This window comes from Nyctereutes procyonoides, unplaced genomic scaffold, assembly GCF_905146905.1.
Source record: "Nyctereutes procyonoides isolate TBG_1078 unplaced genomic scaffold, NYPRO_anot_genome, whole genome shotgun sequence".
NCBI classification, from domain to species: domain Eukaryota; kingdom Metazoa; phylum Chordata; class Mammalia; order Carnivora; family Canidae; genus Nyctereutes; species Nyctereutes procyonoides.
The window spans coordinates 1414680-1432575 of NW_026575141.1; the positions used below are offsets into that span (position 1 = coordinate 1414680).

At 39.5% G+C, this 17896-nt stretch overlaps 1 protein-coding gene across 4 annotated transcripts in view; it reads right to left on the bottom strand.

Annotated features, from left to right (window-relative positions):
- The window catches only part of EXOC4 (exocyst complex component 4), a 746310-nt gene that overhangs the window by 544029 nt on the left and 184385 nt on the right, over positions 1-17896 (bottom strand). For all 4 annotated transcript variants that reach the window (XM_055307533.1, XM_055307534.1, XM_055307536.1 and 1 more), the window contains exons 8-9: positions 7651-7796; positions 2630-2718 (exon numbers count right to left, since the gene is read on the bottom strand). In XM_055307533.1, coding sequence (XP_055163508.1) covers positions 2630-2718; positions 7651-7796 — 235 coding nt within the window. The remainder of the gene's footprint in view (positions 1-2629; positions 2719-7650; positions 7797-17896) is intronic.

Below are 17896 nucleotides of genomic sequence, written 5' to 3' on the forward strand. Positions count from 1 at the left end.
AGGAGGACACAGTGGGGGGGGGGCATAATCTGAGAAGAAGGGGGGTGGTGGACAGTCATCAGAGTAAGTGACAACTAAACTGAAGTTGGAAAGTGGGAAAGTTAGAGAGGGAGACAAACCATGAGAGACTCCTAACTCTGGGAAACCAAGGGTCGCAGAACAGGAGGTGGATGGGTGGATGGGGTGACTGGGTGACGGACACTGAGGACCTTTGATGGAATGAGCACTGGGGGTGTTATACTATATGTTGGCAAATTGAATTAAAAAAATTTTTAATAGTTTAAAAAAAAAAAGGAAAGCCGAGTAGGATTTAGCCAAAGAGAATGAGTATAAAAACTGAAGTGATGGGACCAGCAACAACAACAGGGCAGGAAGAAGAAGATACATTTCTGACATGGTCAGCACTTCTCTAAACACTGCCCATAGCTTAACTCAACATAGCTCCTGAGGTGGGTACTGTTATCTCTGTTCCCATTTAGGGGCAAGGAAACAGAGGCACAGAGGTTAGGAAGCTAGTAAACGGGGAGAGCTAGGTTGTAAGTGTAGGCAATCTGAGCCCAGAACTCTCCCCTCTTCATTGCATTTCCCCACTGCCTCGCCATCTGGTGGACCACCGGGGCGGGGGGGAGGGGGGTGGCAGAAAAGCCACCTGCATGGCTGAGAACGCAGAGCACTCGCTATCCTCACTAACAAAAAAGAAGAAAAGAGTCTACCATCAGTCATCTGTCTTGGTTGACTAATTATGCTTGAATCTGAATGAATGACAGGTTGCACTGCTGTCCCATTAATTATGTCATCTACCTTTTCATCTCTAAGTGTCAAACACAAGGCTTCCTTGTGGGGATGTTGATACAAAGGGAGGCTGTGTGTGGGTAGGGACAGGGGGTATGCTGGAAGTCTCTGCTCTACACTCAACTTTGCTGGGAGCCGAAAACTGCTTTAAAAAATTAAGTTTATTAATGAATAAAAAGTGAAAGGATCTAAAACAGAAAGAAAAAAAGAAAGGCTTGCTTTGTCCCCATGAAAGGAATTTCACATACTACAAAGTGGAGAGAAATGGTTGGAGATAAATTTAAAGTTTCTTTAAGTCAACTCTGCAATTAAAATAAGGACACTGAGTACAGAAGGTGGCTCTGGCTCTAAATGATCAGCGACAGCCCCTGTGTGGCAGTTTAGTCATGATCAGTCCTACAGGATCATGTGTTCTGTTACCATCATTTCCAGAAAAGCTTCTGGGTCTGGCCTCTCCTCCCGGGATGAATCTATCTGCTAGAGCCTGGGTCACATTCTGCCTTCACTCCCTGACTTATTTCTATCCTAACTATCCTTTGCACCCATGCACCTCAGGACTCCAAGATGCATACTTCATGTTTCCAACAATGCCGAGCAACACTATTATTAAATAAAATGTTGGCAGGCTAATTTCCTTTTCCTGACATCCTCAAACATATTTCTAGGCTTTTAGTTCTGGTGACTAACCATATACGTGAGCTGTGGAATTATTACTGTGGTATGGGCATGGGACAGCACAGTAGCACCTTTGGAAAAATGTATAGGCATTTAGATTAATAGTGAAGGCAGAGGTAGAAATGGCTAGGTGGTGGCCCTTAAATCCAGAAAAGCTGATAACTTCATAATAATAGTTTGATGTAGAAACATGATGAATCTTAAAAACTAAATATTTAATTGTGTAGGCCATTCACTGTAAAATATTTCGAGTGCCTCTACTGCATCCCCAAACATGGAAGGGTTCTTTGGCATCCTTCATGCAGGAAGCCCATAGTTTTAAAATACTTTAAATCACCACTCCCTTCTCTCAACGGCTTGAGCATTTTCATGCATACCATCTACTTAGCTGTTAGCACTGACTTCCCGATACTATTACTGATACTCATGCCTTACTCTCATAGCTGGATCTTAAGGCTTTATTTTTTCTTTTCTTCTAACCTCCATCCCCTCCGGTGCCTAGGATGACAGACACTTAGCAGGACTTCATAAATCTTTCTTAATTGATTGCATTTACCATGATTAGCATCCTTCTTGTCACAGATGGAAATGTTATCAGATTTTTAATTTAATTAAATTTGCTTACAATTTATTTTCTCAAGTATTTGCTTCTACAGATTACAACTCTTTATTAACCATGTGTGAATATCAAATATCCTGTATATCAAAGCCAGCTTGATTACAACATCCTACCTAGAGACATCGTTCCTCCTTTTAAATAATGACAGAGGCTGCATTTACCCTTTCCCCAATCCTAGGTACTCTTGCTACATTCCAGAAGGCATGGAAAGCAGTAACTAAGTCTAACAGTGACAGCCACAGAAGACTAGCATTCTCCTAGACTGTGACTGGACTCGTGTGCCATGATTAAGCACAAAGCAACTACCTTTTTACGTTGAGTTCTCTCTTGAATGGTAGCAGGTCTACAAATCCTGCGGTCATAGCAATAGTTTTAGCTGCTTGGCAGCAGACATTGGTATGTAAGAGAAGAAACAGATTATCAAGTCTTTAAATCTTTGCTATGTTGAAAGAATACTGTGAATGAAGGCCACAAATTCATAGGTGCCAAACACTTCAGATCTTCTTCCAGAACTAATTTTTCCAGAGAAGTTCAATCACCTACCTTGAAGTTCTCCACTGCGACTGTAGAGCTCTCGTCTCTGCTCTCGCAAATAGGCGCTCATGCTGATGGCATGGGAGGAGGATTCGAACCTGTAACAAAATACAGGGTAAACAAAGAGGCAGTAACCAAATAGGCGGTGTCCAGCCATGGATTCCAAAAAACTATTCTACTATAATCTGTGTGGTGCAGCCCAGGGTTCCACGACCCAAACATTCTGGCTACTCTGTGACAGGGCCAAAGCAGGCTGCCACAGACCTTGGTTTATGAACAACATTCCTGGCTAACGCTCCTCCACAATGGCATTTGGATCATTTGCTCCTTCTTCATTTCAGCTGATATAACTCTCATCTGTCACACTTTCTTCTTTGCCAGGATTCCTATGCACACGCAATAAGGGATTCCCATAAAGTCATCCTAATTGTGCTACTACCCAGCTCACAAGGCACAAGAGACTGCCAGCTGCCTCCATGGAAATACTGGCTGCACAGAGCAGACATCTTGCTTCTCAAACTCCCTTGGTTAGAGAATCATTACAAAAGGCACACTAGCAATGCTGCTGAATACACCAACGAAGCAAGGCCTCTGCAGTCTCTCCTTAAGAGTCCTCAGAACCAATAGAGTTTCTAATCTGCCCACCTACAACATGAAATACTCTCAAAACTATCAGGCGACAAAGGGTGTGTTCACACCACCCCAGGAATCACCTCAGAGGTCAGCAACATGGAGGAAAGGCACGTGATACAGAACAGGTTTCTAAAGGCAAAACAATGACTCAAGAATGAAAAAAACAAAAGAAAAAAATCAGTCTTAAGAGAAACCTCCATTCCACGGGGCATTCAGCTTCTCTGCTCCCTCTTCAAACAGCTGTGTGCTCAGGAAAAGTGGTTCCTCTCTGGCCCAAGACTACCAGCAGAGATGACCCCTGACTGTTTAAGGGGGAGAAAACAGGTAGATTGAAGACTGTGTCAAAAATAAACCCTTTGATGCGTTAAGAAATTTCATTTCAGAGCTGTATTTTCAAAGACAGAGGAACAGGATGACAGGAGGAATCCTCCAAAGAATGATTGCCACTAAGTGGTAAACAGCAACATCACGGAAGAGCAACAGTGATAATGGCATAGGTTTCTGGCAACAAAAAAGGAATGCCACCACTCTCTTAATTATGCCTTCTTTATCTATTCTTTGACAAGGAAGATGAATGTCTGTCCGAGGGAAACACTTGGGTTACTTGATCCTCTCTCTGCACCCTGCCAAGAACTGAGAGAGCCCTCATAGCCAGGAGGAAGGCAAAGTGTGTAGTCCTTCAAAAGTGCCACCTGCCAGTCAAGTACAGGAAAGAAGCCACTGACCTCCAAAAAGCATGCTGACAGCTATTGATCAGAAATGGCAAGGGAAAAAGAAATAAACTCTTGAGCAAAGAATAGAGAGGCACACATTAGACAATACGAGAGAACTTAAAACACACTTAATTAACCTTGCTAGGGGCAATTAAGAAGAGTAATAAAGTCCTTCATGGATGTCATAAAAACAGATTATAGCTCACTCAAATCTTAATCCTTTATGACCTGATGTATTTTTGCTACTTAGGAACCCTCTGTATGTTTGCCACAACTCATAGATTGCTATAATTTTATGGTAAAAGAGGCACTAGAGATGATACTGTCTCACCTCCTTATTTTATAGCCAAAGGACAGAGGCTCACTACAACAGGAGACCTACTCTGGCTCACATGGTTCATTAACAGTAGAACCAAGACTAGAAGCAGGCAAATCTGTAAGAGCAGTCTAATTCTGTGTGGGTGGTGAGTTCTTATTACTATGCAATACTGACAAATGTTTAACAATTACTTAAGTTCATTTATTCAGTCCTAATCATTTATATGTTTTTCAATACCACAATTTCAGGACTGGCTAAATGTGTTAAAATGTCTATGTGGTCTGAGGCTGAAAGTTAAGGGTGATGGTTGAGAGCATGAAATCTCAACACCCTGAAACCTGCTTTCTGCGATACACCTAGATTTACAACAGTGAGTTGAGGTAGGAAGAGAGAGAGAAAGAGAAAGCATGCCACACAGCAAGCGGGAGAGCAAAGCAGAGGCCTAAGGATTAGGCAGCATCTGAGGCCATCCTAGTTGATCCCTTTCTTCCTTCCACTATCTTCCCTGTTTGCTGGCAGAGCCCCCATTCCATGGGGCATTCAGCTTCTCTGCTCCCTCTTCAAACAGCTGTGTGCTCAGGAAAAGTGGTTCCTCTCCAGCCCAAGACTACCAGCAGAGATGACCCCTGACTGTTTGAGACAATCACCATGGTCCGCCAGGGACTGCTTTGGGAATGAACATTAAGGCCCAATCCTAAAACCTGATGCAAACTTGCAGAGGGGCTCTGTCACTGACGGAAAAGATGAATAAATAGATAACAATTATTAATTTTAGAAAGATCTGAAATGGAACAGCCACTTTGTAAAAGAGTGTGGCAGTGTCTCACAAAGCTAAACATAATCTTACCATAGGATCCAGGAATCATTCTCTTAAGTATTTACCCAAATGAACAGAAACCTTACATTTACACAAACACCTGCAAGTTTAGTGCAGCTTTATTCACAATGGCCAGAAATTGGAAGCAACCAAGATGTCTTTCAACAGCTGAATGGAAAAAACCAAGGTACATATACACAATGGAATATTATTTAGCAATACAAAGAGATGAGCTATCAAGCCACAAAAAGACATGAGGAATCTTAAATGCATATTGCTAAGTGAAAGAAGCTTGTCTGAAAAGAAGCTACATACTGTATGATTCCAACCATAAGATGTTCTGGAAAAGATAAACTATAGAGAGTGATTATCAGGAGTTCAGGGGGTAGAGAAAAGAGGGAAGAATGGGTGGAAAACAGGATGTTAGGGGCAGCGAAAATACTCTGTATGATAACGTGATAGGGCATATATGACATTGTGCATTTATCAGGACCCAAAGAATGTACCACACACGGAGTGAACCCTGAGGTAAACAATGGACTTTAGTTAATAATGATGTATCAGTATCAGTCCATCAGTTGTAACAAACGTACCACATGACAAGGAATACAAGATGTTAACAAAAGTGGAAATTCTGAGGAAGAAGGACATAAGTGGACTCTGGCCTGTCTCCTTGATTTTTCTGTAAACTGAAAAGTGGCATAAAAAAATAGTCTATTAGGGACACCTGGGCGGCTCAGTGACCAAACATCTGCTTTCAGCTCAGGGTGTGATCCTAGGGTCCTGGGATCAAGTCCTGCATCAGGCTCCCTACATGGAGCCTGCTTCTCCCTCTGCCTATGTGTCTGCCTCTCTCTCTCTCTGTGTCTTTCATTAATAAATAAATAAATCTTCAAAAAAACAGTCTATTAATTTCAAGAAAACGAAAGTTGCAGGAAGAATCATACCCCTTCCTCAGCATCACCATTATCCTAGAGTGGGACCAAATAGCAGGGAAATGAAAGGGTTGGGTCCCTGAGGATCCCACACTGTTGAATTACGGACTCCTCCACATTCCTCCTTCCCATGTGAGGTAAGAACCTTCAGCTGTGTGGGGTCCTGTGTTACCTGTAGACTAAAGCATCTTAACTAACAGGGTGTCTATCGTCTGCACAAAATGGTAAGACGTAAGAAAGCATTCAATGCACAGAAGGCATTTTATTACATGCAGGCACATTCACTCCCCTCTTCTTTACACCACAAGATGAATGCACTGCTGAAATTTTTCATAACGATTAAGAACTCTCTGAATCTATGATAGAAACAAATCTCAAAGGTGAATCAACAAAAGACACTGGAGCTTCAACTATTCAAAAATAATGAATTCAAAATACAGAAATAATACTTCTGTAGTCCCTTTCTATGCTTAGATTTACAGGTACAACTTCTTAACCCATTATTTCCCAACTCCTCAGAAGAACACACAGATCTGCCAAGATTGAAATCCTGCTTCTACCAATTCCAAGCTATGTGGATTTACCTAAACTGCTTAACCTCACTCATATCTCAAGTTTTTTATGTGCAAAAAAGGATTAAGAATAAAACCCCAACCCAGGGGATCCCTGGGTGGCGCAGCGGTTTGGCGCCTGCCTTTGGCCCAGGGCGCGATCCTGAAGACCTGGGATCGAATCCCACATCGGGCTCCCGGTGCACGGAGCCTGCTTCTCCCTCTGCCTGTGTCTCTGCCTCTCTCTCTCTCTGTGTGACTATCATAAATAAATAAAAATTAAAAAAAAAAAAACCCAACCCATAATATTGTAAAGAGTAAAAGAGATAATCCATGAAAATGGCATCACGCTTTCGCTAGTACTTAGCAAGGATTCGGGGTTAGCCACTACTCCTGCTGCCGAAATTTGACATAATCTGAATTAAATTATGTTTGGGATTATTTTGAGATACTAATTTCCCACAGTATCTTACTGTGCTTTTACCACAGTAAGCACTCAAGTGGTAGCTATTGCTGTTGTTACGATTAATGTAAATAATATCAACTATTAGCTGTTAACAAATGACATACACTAAGAACATGGACTGGTGGCATCAACTAGGATAGTAATTAGAAAAAAGGAATTCCTGGACTGTTCCTGTATTAAACCAAATAAAATCCAATGCTACTTAGCTAAGGAGATTTGTGTGAACTTTAAAGTTATTTTTTGGCACTTCAGTTTTTTTTTTTTTCCCCAAAAGCTGACATATTTCATTTCATATAAAAGTCTCCAGAAACAACTGGCAAGATTCATTCCCTTCATTTTATATAAAATGCCACAGAAATAAATTCCAAAAATTTTTATTAGAAATCCTAGATAGTCCACTAACCATATTCCAAAATAGCCATTTCCCCTTATAAAACAAATGTATATAAAATTTAAAAAATGTATTTACTTCCTATAAATTATTTCAAATTAGCTTTAACTGGGTGATGTACTGGCTGCCAATAAAATAGAAAGCCATCCTACTTGGATCAAACACTTCTTGACACCTGCTATCTTACCACTGGGGAGATACTTACTTAAAAAGAGAATTTTTTGGCCTTTGAGGCTTCTTCTTGGCAAAAAAGGCTGCAAAATCTCGTCCAGTGCTGGCATAACTTAGTTGAGCTGATGGTTCAGAGGCCGTACGAGTATTTTTCATATCCAAGTACTCAGTCAACAGCATCTGTACAATCAGATAAACAGTTTAATACACACATTTATGATGTGCTACTAAGAAAAGCAATTTAAAGTGATGAAACCTAATTTTAAAAACTCATCCTTGACATTCGGAAGTATATTAACCTAGCTATTTATATTTCTAGTTGCAGATCTGAGAAAAGATTCATTAGAGCCAGAAAGTCATCTATTTGCTATCTATTCCTAAAACTGAGAGTAGGATGTGTTGGGCATTTGAATATGGGGATAATGGGGGACATTTTTAGTAACGGTCCGCTATGTGCCAGGTACTGTGCCAAGTGAGTTAATCAATATTTATAATCCTCGTAATTGCAAAGGCCGTAATATTTACTGAGGGCTTATTATGTTATAGGCAAGAGGCTAAATTAGATGTATTTATTTATTTAAAGCACAACATTTGATCAAGTGAATTCTAAGATTGCAGATAAGGAAGTGGCTTAAGGGTTGCAGAATGAACCCTGGGGACTACCCCTCACTCTATAGCAAAGGGGATTAAGTAACTCTAACAAACTTGCTAAAGGAGGCGAAGAGGTGCTTACCTACAAATAATTTCTAGGGCCACTACTCATCTTGATAGCTTCAAAGCAAGAAAACCAGCAGCTTTTTAAATCACTACAGCCAATGGGTAATGCTTACAAAATCACCCCACTTTACAGTCTCAGAGGGTGGGGCTTGGTCTAGAATCAGTTGTATTTTTTTTTCTTAAGATCTATTTATTTATTTATTTATTCATTCATTCATTCATTCATTCATTTTATTTACTTAGGGGGAGAGACAAAGAGCAAGCGTGGGAGCAGGGGTTGGGGCAGAGGGAGAGGGAGAGAATCTCAGGCAGACTCCCAGCTGAATGTGAAGCCCAACGCAGGGCTTGATCTCATGACCCTGAGATCACGACCTAAGCCAAATCAAAAGTCAGATGCTTAACTGACTGAGCTACCCAGGTGCCCCCAGCTGTTGAATTTCTAAGACAACTGCTCTAAAAAGTTCCTACTGTTGTGAAAGAAAGTAGCAGATCTGCAAGAGAAATCACCATGGTTCCTAAGAATATCTAACATGGGATTAAAGTATATCAATTCATTTTTGTAATCACTTGCCACATTTAAAATTTTAAGATAACCAAGTGTTATAGCACATGTAAGCAAGCAATTCTACCCATGACTGAAATAAAAGCTTTGTAGAGACTCAGGTTCCAATAAGTATTCCTTCGTGTCCTCAAGGTGTGTAATTCATTCATTCGCTAATTCATTCAATAAAGATTTGAGGACCATACTAAATGTTATCATCAGAAAGCATTGATGAAGCATTCTGTGAGCATGACGTTATCTCAATTAAAGACAATTATGTCTATTATGAGCACCATATGCATTACTAAATATTTACCAAACATAAGACATCTTTGGGGATCCCTGGGTGGCGCAGTGGTTTGGCGCCTGCCTTTGGCCCAGGGCGCGATCCTGGAGACCCGGGATCGAATCCCACATCAGGCTCCCGGTGCATGGAGCCTGCTTCTCCCTCTGCCTATGTCTCTGCCTCTCTCTCTCTCTCTCTCTCTCTCTCTCTCTCTGTGTGTGTGTGTGTGACTATCATAAATAAATAAAAATTAAAAAAAAAACATCAGACATCTTTACAAAATGATCTTTTTTAAAAAAAGAGATTTTATTTATTTATTCATGAGAGAGAGAAAGAAAGAGAGAGAGAGGGAGGGAGGGAGAGAGGGAGGGAGGGAGAGAGAAAGAGAGAGAGAGAGAGAGAGAGAGAGAGAGAGAGAGAGAGAGAGAGAGAGAGGCAGAGACATAGGCAAATGGAGAAGCAGGCTCCATGCAGGGAGCCGGACGTGGGACTTGATCCCATGTCTCCAGCATCACATCCTGGGCCGAATGCAGCACTAAACTGCTGAGCCACCAGGGCTGCCCTTGAAAATGATCTTAACTCAATCCTCCAATCTATGAAAATAGAGTTACTACCTATATTTTAGAGATGAAGAAACAGAGATTTAGAGGTATTAAGAAACTAGCCTGTATGCATGGGATTAATGGGAAATCTCTGTATCTTCCCCCCTCAATTTTGCTGTGAAACTATGTATGTGGGATCCCTGGGTGGCGCAGCGGTTTGGCGCCTGCCTTTGGCCCAGGGCGCGATCCTGGAGACCCGGGATCGAATCCCACGTCGGGCTCCCGGTGCATGGAGCCTGCTTCTCCCTCTGCCTGTGTCTCTGCCTCTCTCTCTCTGTGTGTGACTATCGTAAAAAAAAAAAAAAAAAAAAAAAAAAAGAAAGAAAGAAACTATGTATGTGGTCTTATGAAAAAAAGAAGAAAAAAAGAGAAAAAGAACCTAGCCTAAGGTCTTATAATTACAGAACAAAAGATCAGGATTTAAATTGCCTGGTGTAGATGACTCCAGAGCCTGGCTCATTCCACAACAATCTACTCTTACTGAAAGCATAAAAACTGCCAACAAGAATGGCGATGGGAAGCAGTAAATAGACTTATTTAATTTTCTGTACAAAGGAGATTTCACTGGGAAACTATAAAACATGTTAAGAGATTGGTCAGTTTTTTTATATGTTTACGAGGCTACTAGAATATTATGCAGCACAGTTATAAAGTAATATATTGACAAATACCATCTCTGTTAATACATCATCCAAACTGCCCAAGAGTCAAGGAGAATATTAAATTGGGTCTTGACTTTAGTAACAATTCAACTGAAGGACTTGATGACTTTGTAGATTTGGCACTCAATTACTTGGCAGATCTGGCACTGATGCTAATAAGGTTTGTGGGAATTTGTGATCAAAAGAAGGCTACAAACCAGAACAGAATTTTAAATTGATATGACACAGCAAAACACCTGCAAAGGTACTTATTTCACTCAAGTGTTGGTTTTAACACCAATCACTATGCCAGAAATATACCAAAGCATGAAGATACACCAAACCAGTAATTCTTTTGAGGCACTTCTTGTCCTAGAACTCAACGGTTGGCCTTGTACATAAAATACTGACTGACCAGGGCCTACCTGACAAGCATCCTTCAAACTCAGGAATTTTCAAAATCATTGTTCTTTTTCCCCATGTCAGTAAAGTCCTCTTAAATATCACCCCTCACTTTATGATCTATACCTTTTACTTTGTTATCTATTCTTATACACTGGCTTCTCCCCTTATTTCGACAAACACATACTATTTCTACCTTCTTTTTTTTTTTTTTAAGATTTCATTTATTTGTTCATGATAGACACAGAGAGAGAGAGAGAGGCAGAGACACAGGCGGAAGGAGAAGCAGGCTCCATGTTGGGAGCCTGACGCACGACTCGATCCTGGGACTCCAGGATCACGCCCTGGGCCAAAGGCAGGCGCTGGACTGCTGAGCCACCCAAGGATCCCCTATTTCTACCTTCTTAAACAAAATCTTGCTTTGGTCCTGATTCTCTATAATCTTCTTTCCCTTTTGTCCTTAGGTTCCAAACTCACAAAGCAGCCATCACACGTATTTCTGCTACCATGATGTAGTTTAGTTCCAATCTCTCTCCCATGCTCCAGTCCCACCTATGTGACGGCACATTTGACATACTCAGACATTTCTCTGCTAAAAATCAACCCTAAATTCTAAGACCTAAATCCTTTTCCCATAAAATGGTTAATTCCTTCTGTCTTCTTTCTGTGCATAGTTTCTTATTCTCACTGGCCTCTAGATTTAAAATTTCAGAACGGTTTTTGGGTACATTCTCTTACCTTTGTACCCAGGCTGGAGTAAGTGCCCTGGGGCATTTGGAACACTTTCTCAACTCCCTAGTAGTTTGCCCCTACGCATCCATCTGACGGCTATCAACTCAGTTCAACTCATGCAGTTTCTCTTATTGTCTGCCCCTCCTCTCTTCTCCTTCTGGGCCCTCCCATACACCACACAAACAGAGTAGTTTTCCTAAAACACTGTTGTCAAAATCATCTTAAGGCTAGTTATTTTGTCATCTACAGCGATCTGACCTCAGTATCTACTCCCAATCATAGCTTAGTCTCCTCAATATGAGCCCAGCACTCAATCAGAATCAACTACTTAACTCTCCCCTCAATATACACACATATGCCTGGGCCCTCTCATTTTTGGAATGCCTAACTTAGACTACCCTCTTTCCTCGATACCCTTCCCAAAGAGATTCAATGTCTTCTCTCCAATGACTCCTTGCCAGGACACTCGAGGTCAGCTGTCCCCTTTCTGAGCTCCAACAGTACCCATTTGACACCTCATTCAATAAGTGTTCATCAAAAACTCTGTGATACTATGACTTATCATTTAAGAAAAAGACACCTGACTACCCCAACTTTTATAGTTATTTCCAGCACAGGGCCATGAAACATGCCAGAAAATCATACACACACACACACACACACACACACACACACACACACACACAAATTGTTCAGAGTGAATTTTACAAAATGTAGTAAGAAACCTTGATGCACGTTTTTAATACACATTATTAGAAACAGTCTCCAAAACAGAATGGAGCCCTGTAAATAACTCCTCAATACAAAAATCTACAAGTAAAATTATAAAGGGATAGATATAAGGGCAGCCCGGGTGGCTCAGCAGTTTAGTGCCACCTTCAGCCCAGGGACTGATCCTGGAGACCCAGGATCGAGTCCCACATCAGGCTCCCTGCATGGAGCCTGCTTCTCCCTCTGCCTATGTCTCTTCTTCTGTGTGTGTGTGTCTCATGAATAAATAAATAAAATTGTCAAAAAATAAAAAGGGATAGATATGATTTTAGCCACAGGCATTGCCATGTTTGTTTCTTTCACTGATTTTGCCTCTTTTCCCTAATATCATTTACCACCAGCTGGAAAATACTGTATTAAAACAGGTGAAGTTTTATTTTGACACCAAATTGGAAAAAGTGCTTTTTAAATATCTCAAAGAATGAAAAAAGCTCCTTTTTCTAAGATGCTTTAAATTTATTTGAATTAGACTACATCTTCTACTACCAAATCTTGATACAAACATCAGACACTGTTATTAAAATACAACCATGTAATTTTTTGGCTATTCCACATCATTGTGGATAATGTACTGCATCTTCTAAATTGTACATAAACATCCTAAACCATTACCTTTGAGTTCAAATTTACATTTTTATTAAAGGAAATAAGCTACACAGGTTGTTTTTTGCTTGGGGAAAATCACCCAAGACTGGAGTTCCGGATTGAAAAGACCTTAAATATGATAGCAAACATATCCTGCCCATAGAAAATTTACAGAAGGTTATCCCATGTTCTTGCTGACTCTAAATTCCTTCGTATCTTTTTTCTTTTTAGGTAGAGAATTGCTATTTCTTATTGATCAAGTATTCCAAAAATAAAAGTCAAAGTTGATGGGTATTTTTTTTAGTTGAACTTCAAAGGCACTAATTTGTAAAACCAATGACAAGAATTATAAAAACATGGCTGCATAGCACCAGAACATCTATACACCCCAGTGGTACCAGAGGATCTTTATGTCCCAGTGATACTATGATCCACTATATATTTTGAGTACTTGGTATGTTGGGTGGTTCTGTGGTAGAAGCCAAGAAATATAATGCTTTAAGGAACATATAAATTGAGGTGGTCAGGCATCTCTTCTGCTATAATATTTGATTAGCAGTTGCTAAAATGCTAGTCAGAAAACTCACACAAAGCAGGGCCAAGATTTTGAGATTTAGAACCTGCCTAGCATTGGCAACATCATTCTGAATGAATCCCTCATTTACCATTCAACCCTCTTTATTTAAAATATTGCTGTGGCTGCTTATGTCATACACTCAGAGTTTCCTAAAAATATATATGGAATTTACCAGCTTACAGTGAACATATCTCCTGTCTTCAGCTTCTATATTAATCTAAGTAGAAATATCCAGATCCTTCTAGGTACTTAATATGGTGAATCCCTTTCAATAGCTTCCCAGCTTATAAAATCCTTACTTCATCTAAAAATTGTTCCCCAACTATGCAGTGGACTCTGGTAGCCATACCTGTAACCCTAGAACTCCACCCTCTCGGTCAGAGCCTATTCCACCACGGAGACGGCCAACCCCCAATTAGGCCATCAGGTACTCTTTCCCAGGATGCGTTAGTGGGATACAGTCTCTGCCGATCAATGGCGGTGAAGAGATGTAAGTTCTTTAGGGCAACCATCTTGTACCATGTGGATGAAAAACCAAAGAAAGCTAATCTGCAGAGAGAGAATTTTAAAAATGAACTAGATGACGAGATAGAAACAGGAGACCCACGGGAGAGAGATTTAAAGGTTGCAACATAAGATTCCCATAATTTACAGGTCTCAAGTCCAGTTGCTAATAATGTCTTAAAATTTCTACTCTTTGGTTCCACAATATATCCTTTTGGCTTTTAATATATTTTCCTCATTTTTTTCTTATGATAGCTTGAATCAGTTTTTGTTTCTTCACCAAGATACCTATGGATAAATAAATATACACTAATATGCATCTAGTGACATTTATATCACAAATACTGTATTTTGCACAGCACTGATATCTCATGATCATAAGAGTAGCAGTTTATACAGATTTCAATCTGTACAACTAAGAAACCAATTCTCCTCACTACTAACTTCAAATGTTCCATGACTTCACAGCAAAGCCATACTGTACTGTCCCATGCAATGAATCTGAAAATTAGAGTGCTTATGACAGGAACAATAGTAAGGTGAAAAAAAAATCACTATGAGCTCCCAGCATGAATGAAGACTCTACTTCTCCTGAGCAATATCTTGAATGTGACTATATTAAATATCATAATTTTTAATAATTTACTTTTCAAATGCAGATGTCCAGGAGTTTTCATCCCAGGTACAGCTAAGTAGCTTCCATTGGATTAACCCTTATACTGATAATATTTATAAAAGCTAAAAATTCAGACTAAAAAAAAAAAATTGAAGGCTATTGGAGAGAAACCAAATTAGGCAGAAACTGGTAGAGAAGATCCCTGAAAGAAGCAAAGCACACTATCTGAGGTCCTCTGGCTTCTTCCAAGAGGGAACTTCCTACTTTCCATGGAACAAGGGTAGAACACAAGAAGAAACTATAGTCTTAGTGGATGGACGAGAAAAGGCTAGGTCCAGGGATACCAGAACATCCAAAATCTGAGAAGAGAAATCCAAAGAAGGGAGAGGAGCAAGATCAGTGTAATATGCCCTTCAAACTATTACCTTGATTCCAGAAAGTATTAAAAGCAGAAAACGAAGTAATATTTTCAAGATTAAGATCATTTAAAATTACTAAAAACTACCAGATCTCCCCCATGTAATGTTAATGACAAAAGTAAACAGAAAAAAATTATTTTTTCAATGTAGCACTTTCATTTCCCCATTGTATAAGGACTAAAATATTCTGCAGTAAGGAAACTAAAAGAAAAAATAAACAGTCATTTTGAAAATGGAATGGCTGCCTGCTTAATTATACTCATTATCAACGGCAACTGTGTAATTAAAACAGCTATTAGTATGATCTTGTGAATAGTCCTTTAGTATTTAAAGTAAAACAAACCAAAAAATTCAATGAGCACACATGTATTTTCTGGTCTTGTACCAAATATCTGATCAGGAAAACCTAGATCATGTTTAGCTCCCCACCAACCCCAACAGATGTGTTCTTAACCAAAAAAAAAAAAAAAAAAAAAAAAACCAAAACAAAAAACCAGTTAATAGCTTCCAAAAAAGTTTTCATTATTTAATTAAACATATTTATTTAAAACCTAAAATATGCAAAGTACTGTGCTGGATATAAAAACAAGACTCAAAAACAAATCCTTCCTTACCACCAAAAGGAATGAATTTTACTATACATGTAAGTACAAATTTTAAAGTGTTAAGATTTTTTTTAAAGAGTTAAAAGCCAAATCAGTCAATCAATTCCTTCCCCTCAAATGCTTATCTAGTGATAGAAACACATATGAATGACTACAATAGAAGGGAAAGTGGTAAGCATCAGGACAAAGAAGGCACTATGAGCACTTATCAAAGGACCAAACTAATCCTAACTGTAACAGTGAAACAAGGTTTCAAGATCGTGGGACATGTAAGACATAAATATAATCTTAAAATGTGTAAAAGGCTGAAAGCCACAAGAGAAGAAGGAACAGATGAAATTGAGAAATGGTGATGGGGAAATTCAGAGTATCTTTAGTAAAGAACAAATAGTCCAGGTAAGAGCAAAATGAAGACTCAGAGTAGACCTAGAAAGTTGGTAAATGGACAAACTTCCTGGGACCTTTTAACATCAGGCTCACATATGATAGAAGCCAATACAAGACACAGACAGAAGGTTTTGAATAGTTAAGTGGTGATAAATCTACTTTACATAAATTAATCTAGCAGCATATGAAATAAAAAATTAGAAGGGAGTGGGATTGGGGGCAAAATGAATGATTAAGAAAATAACACAGAAAGAGAAAATCCACCAAAATAGTTTTTAAAAAGAAAAAGAAAAGAAAAAAGAAAAAGCAAAGAGAGGGGACCTTCCGTAGCGTAGTCAGTTAAGCATCTGATGCTTCCTTTCCGCTCAGGTCATGATCTCAGGGTACTTAGATCAAGCCCAAGTAGGCTGAAGTTTCTCTCTCCCTCTCCCTCTGCCTCTCCCTCTGCTTGCTCTCTCTTTCCAATAAATACACCTTAAAAAAAAAAAGAAAAAAGAGGCTACCTGAAGTAGTGCGACTGAGATTGTACAATTAGGAATACCTCTGAGGGTCAATGCAGAGGGGGAAAGATGAACAAAATTTAAGGGCAGCCCAGGTGGCTCAGCGGTTTGGCACCACCTTCGGCCCAGGGCGTGATCCTGGAGACCCGGAATCAAGTCCCATGTTGGGCTCCCTGCATGGAGCCTGCCCTCTGCCTGTGTCTCTGTGCTTCTCTCTTTCTCTTTTGCTCCGTCTCTCATGAATAAATAAATAAAATCTTTAAAAAAGGTTTTAACCAGTTATTCGGCAAAGGAAAGGGGGAGAAATAAAGATTGCTCATCTGAGGAAGGAAAATCCTATGGTTCAATGAATAATAACTAGGAATTCAGGAAGAGTCTGTTTCATAGAGACAATAAATTTGGTTTGAAATATACTCCCTTGTGAAGCATAGGATTATTCACATTCATGTGTACCCTCAAATGCATAATTATGAAAGGGGAAATAATGTTGATGAAATTTCTGTGATTTACACATTAATTAACTTGCATTAGGACTATTAAGTATATTTCTATATGGTCTCTGTAGGACATTTTGAAGGACATGTACCCTTGAATATTTGTAATGCAATCTTATTCCATAGTATTTTGTTGAGGTATAGTATCTGTACCATGAAATTCACCCATTGTAGTGTGGGGTTTATTGACTTTTAAGTAAATATATATAGTGTAATCAGCATCACAATCATTCTAGAACCTTCTCACACCTCAAATTCCCCTTATGATGTTAACTGCAGCCTTTACATTGAGCTTTTTGTCAGGTTGAGAAAGTTCCTTTCTGGGCCTTGTTAGCCAGAGGTTTTTGTTTTTTAATCATCATTGGGTGTCAAGTGCTTTCCTGTGTCTACTGGGATGATTAAGAGGGTCTGACCCCTTACTCTATTAATAATTGTATATTACACTGATTTTTAAAATAAATTCCACTTAATCACGCTGCCTAGTATAGTTTTATGTTGACAGAGCCAATATACTAGTATTTTCTTCTAGAATTTTGCATCTATGTTCACGAGGGATACTGCTCCATACTCTCCTGTGAGACCTTTCCCTTTTTATCAGGCTAATAGTAGCCTGATACTAGAATGATACTAGCTGATACTAGCCTCACAGAATGTGTTGGAAAATGTTCCTTCATATCTCTAGGTTCTAAATGAGTTTGCAGAGGATTGGTATTATTTCTTCTTTAAATGTTTAACAGCACATGGGTGTGGCTTTTGTATCTGTAGGAAACGTGTTTTTCCTTTAACTCCCACACCCCTTCACCCATTTGCCCAGCCCCCCAGCCCTGCTCCCTTTGGCAACCATCACTTTGTTCTCACCAATGGGTGTTTCTGTTTTTGGTTTTTAGGAAAATTTTTAATT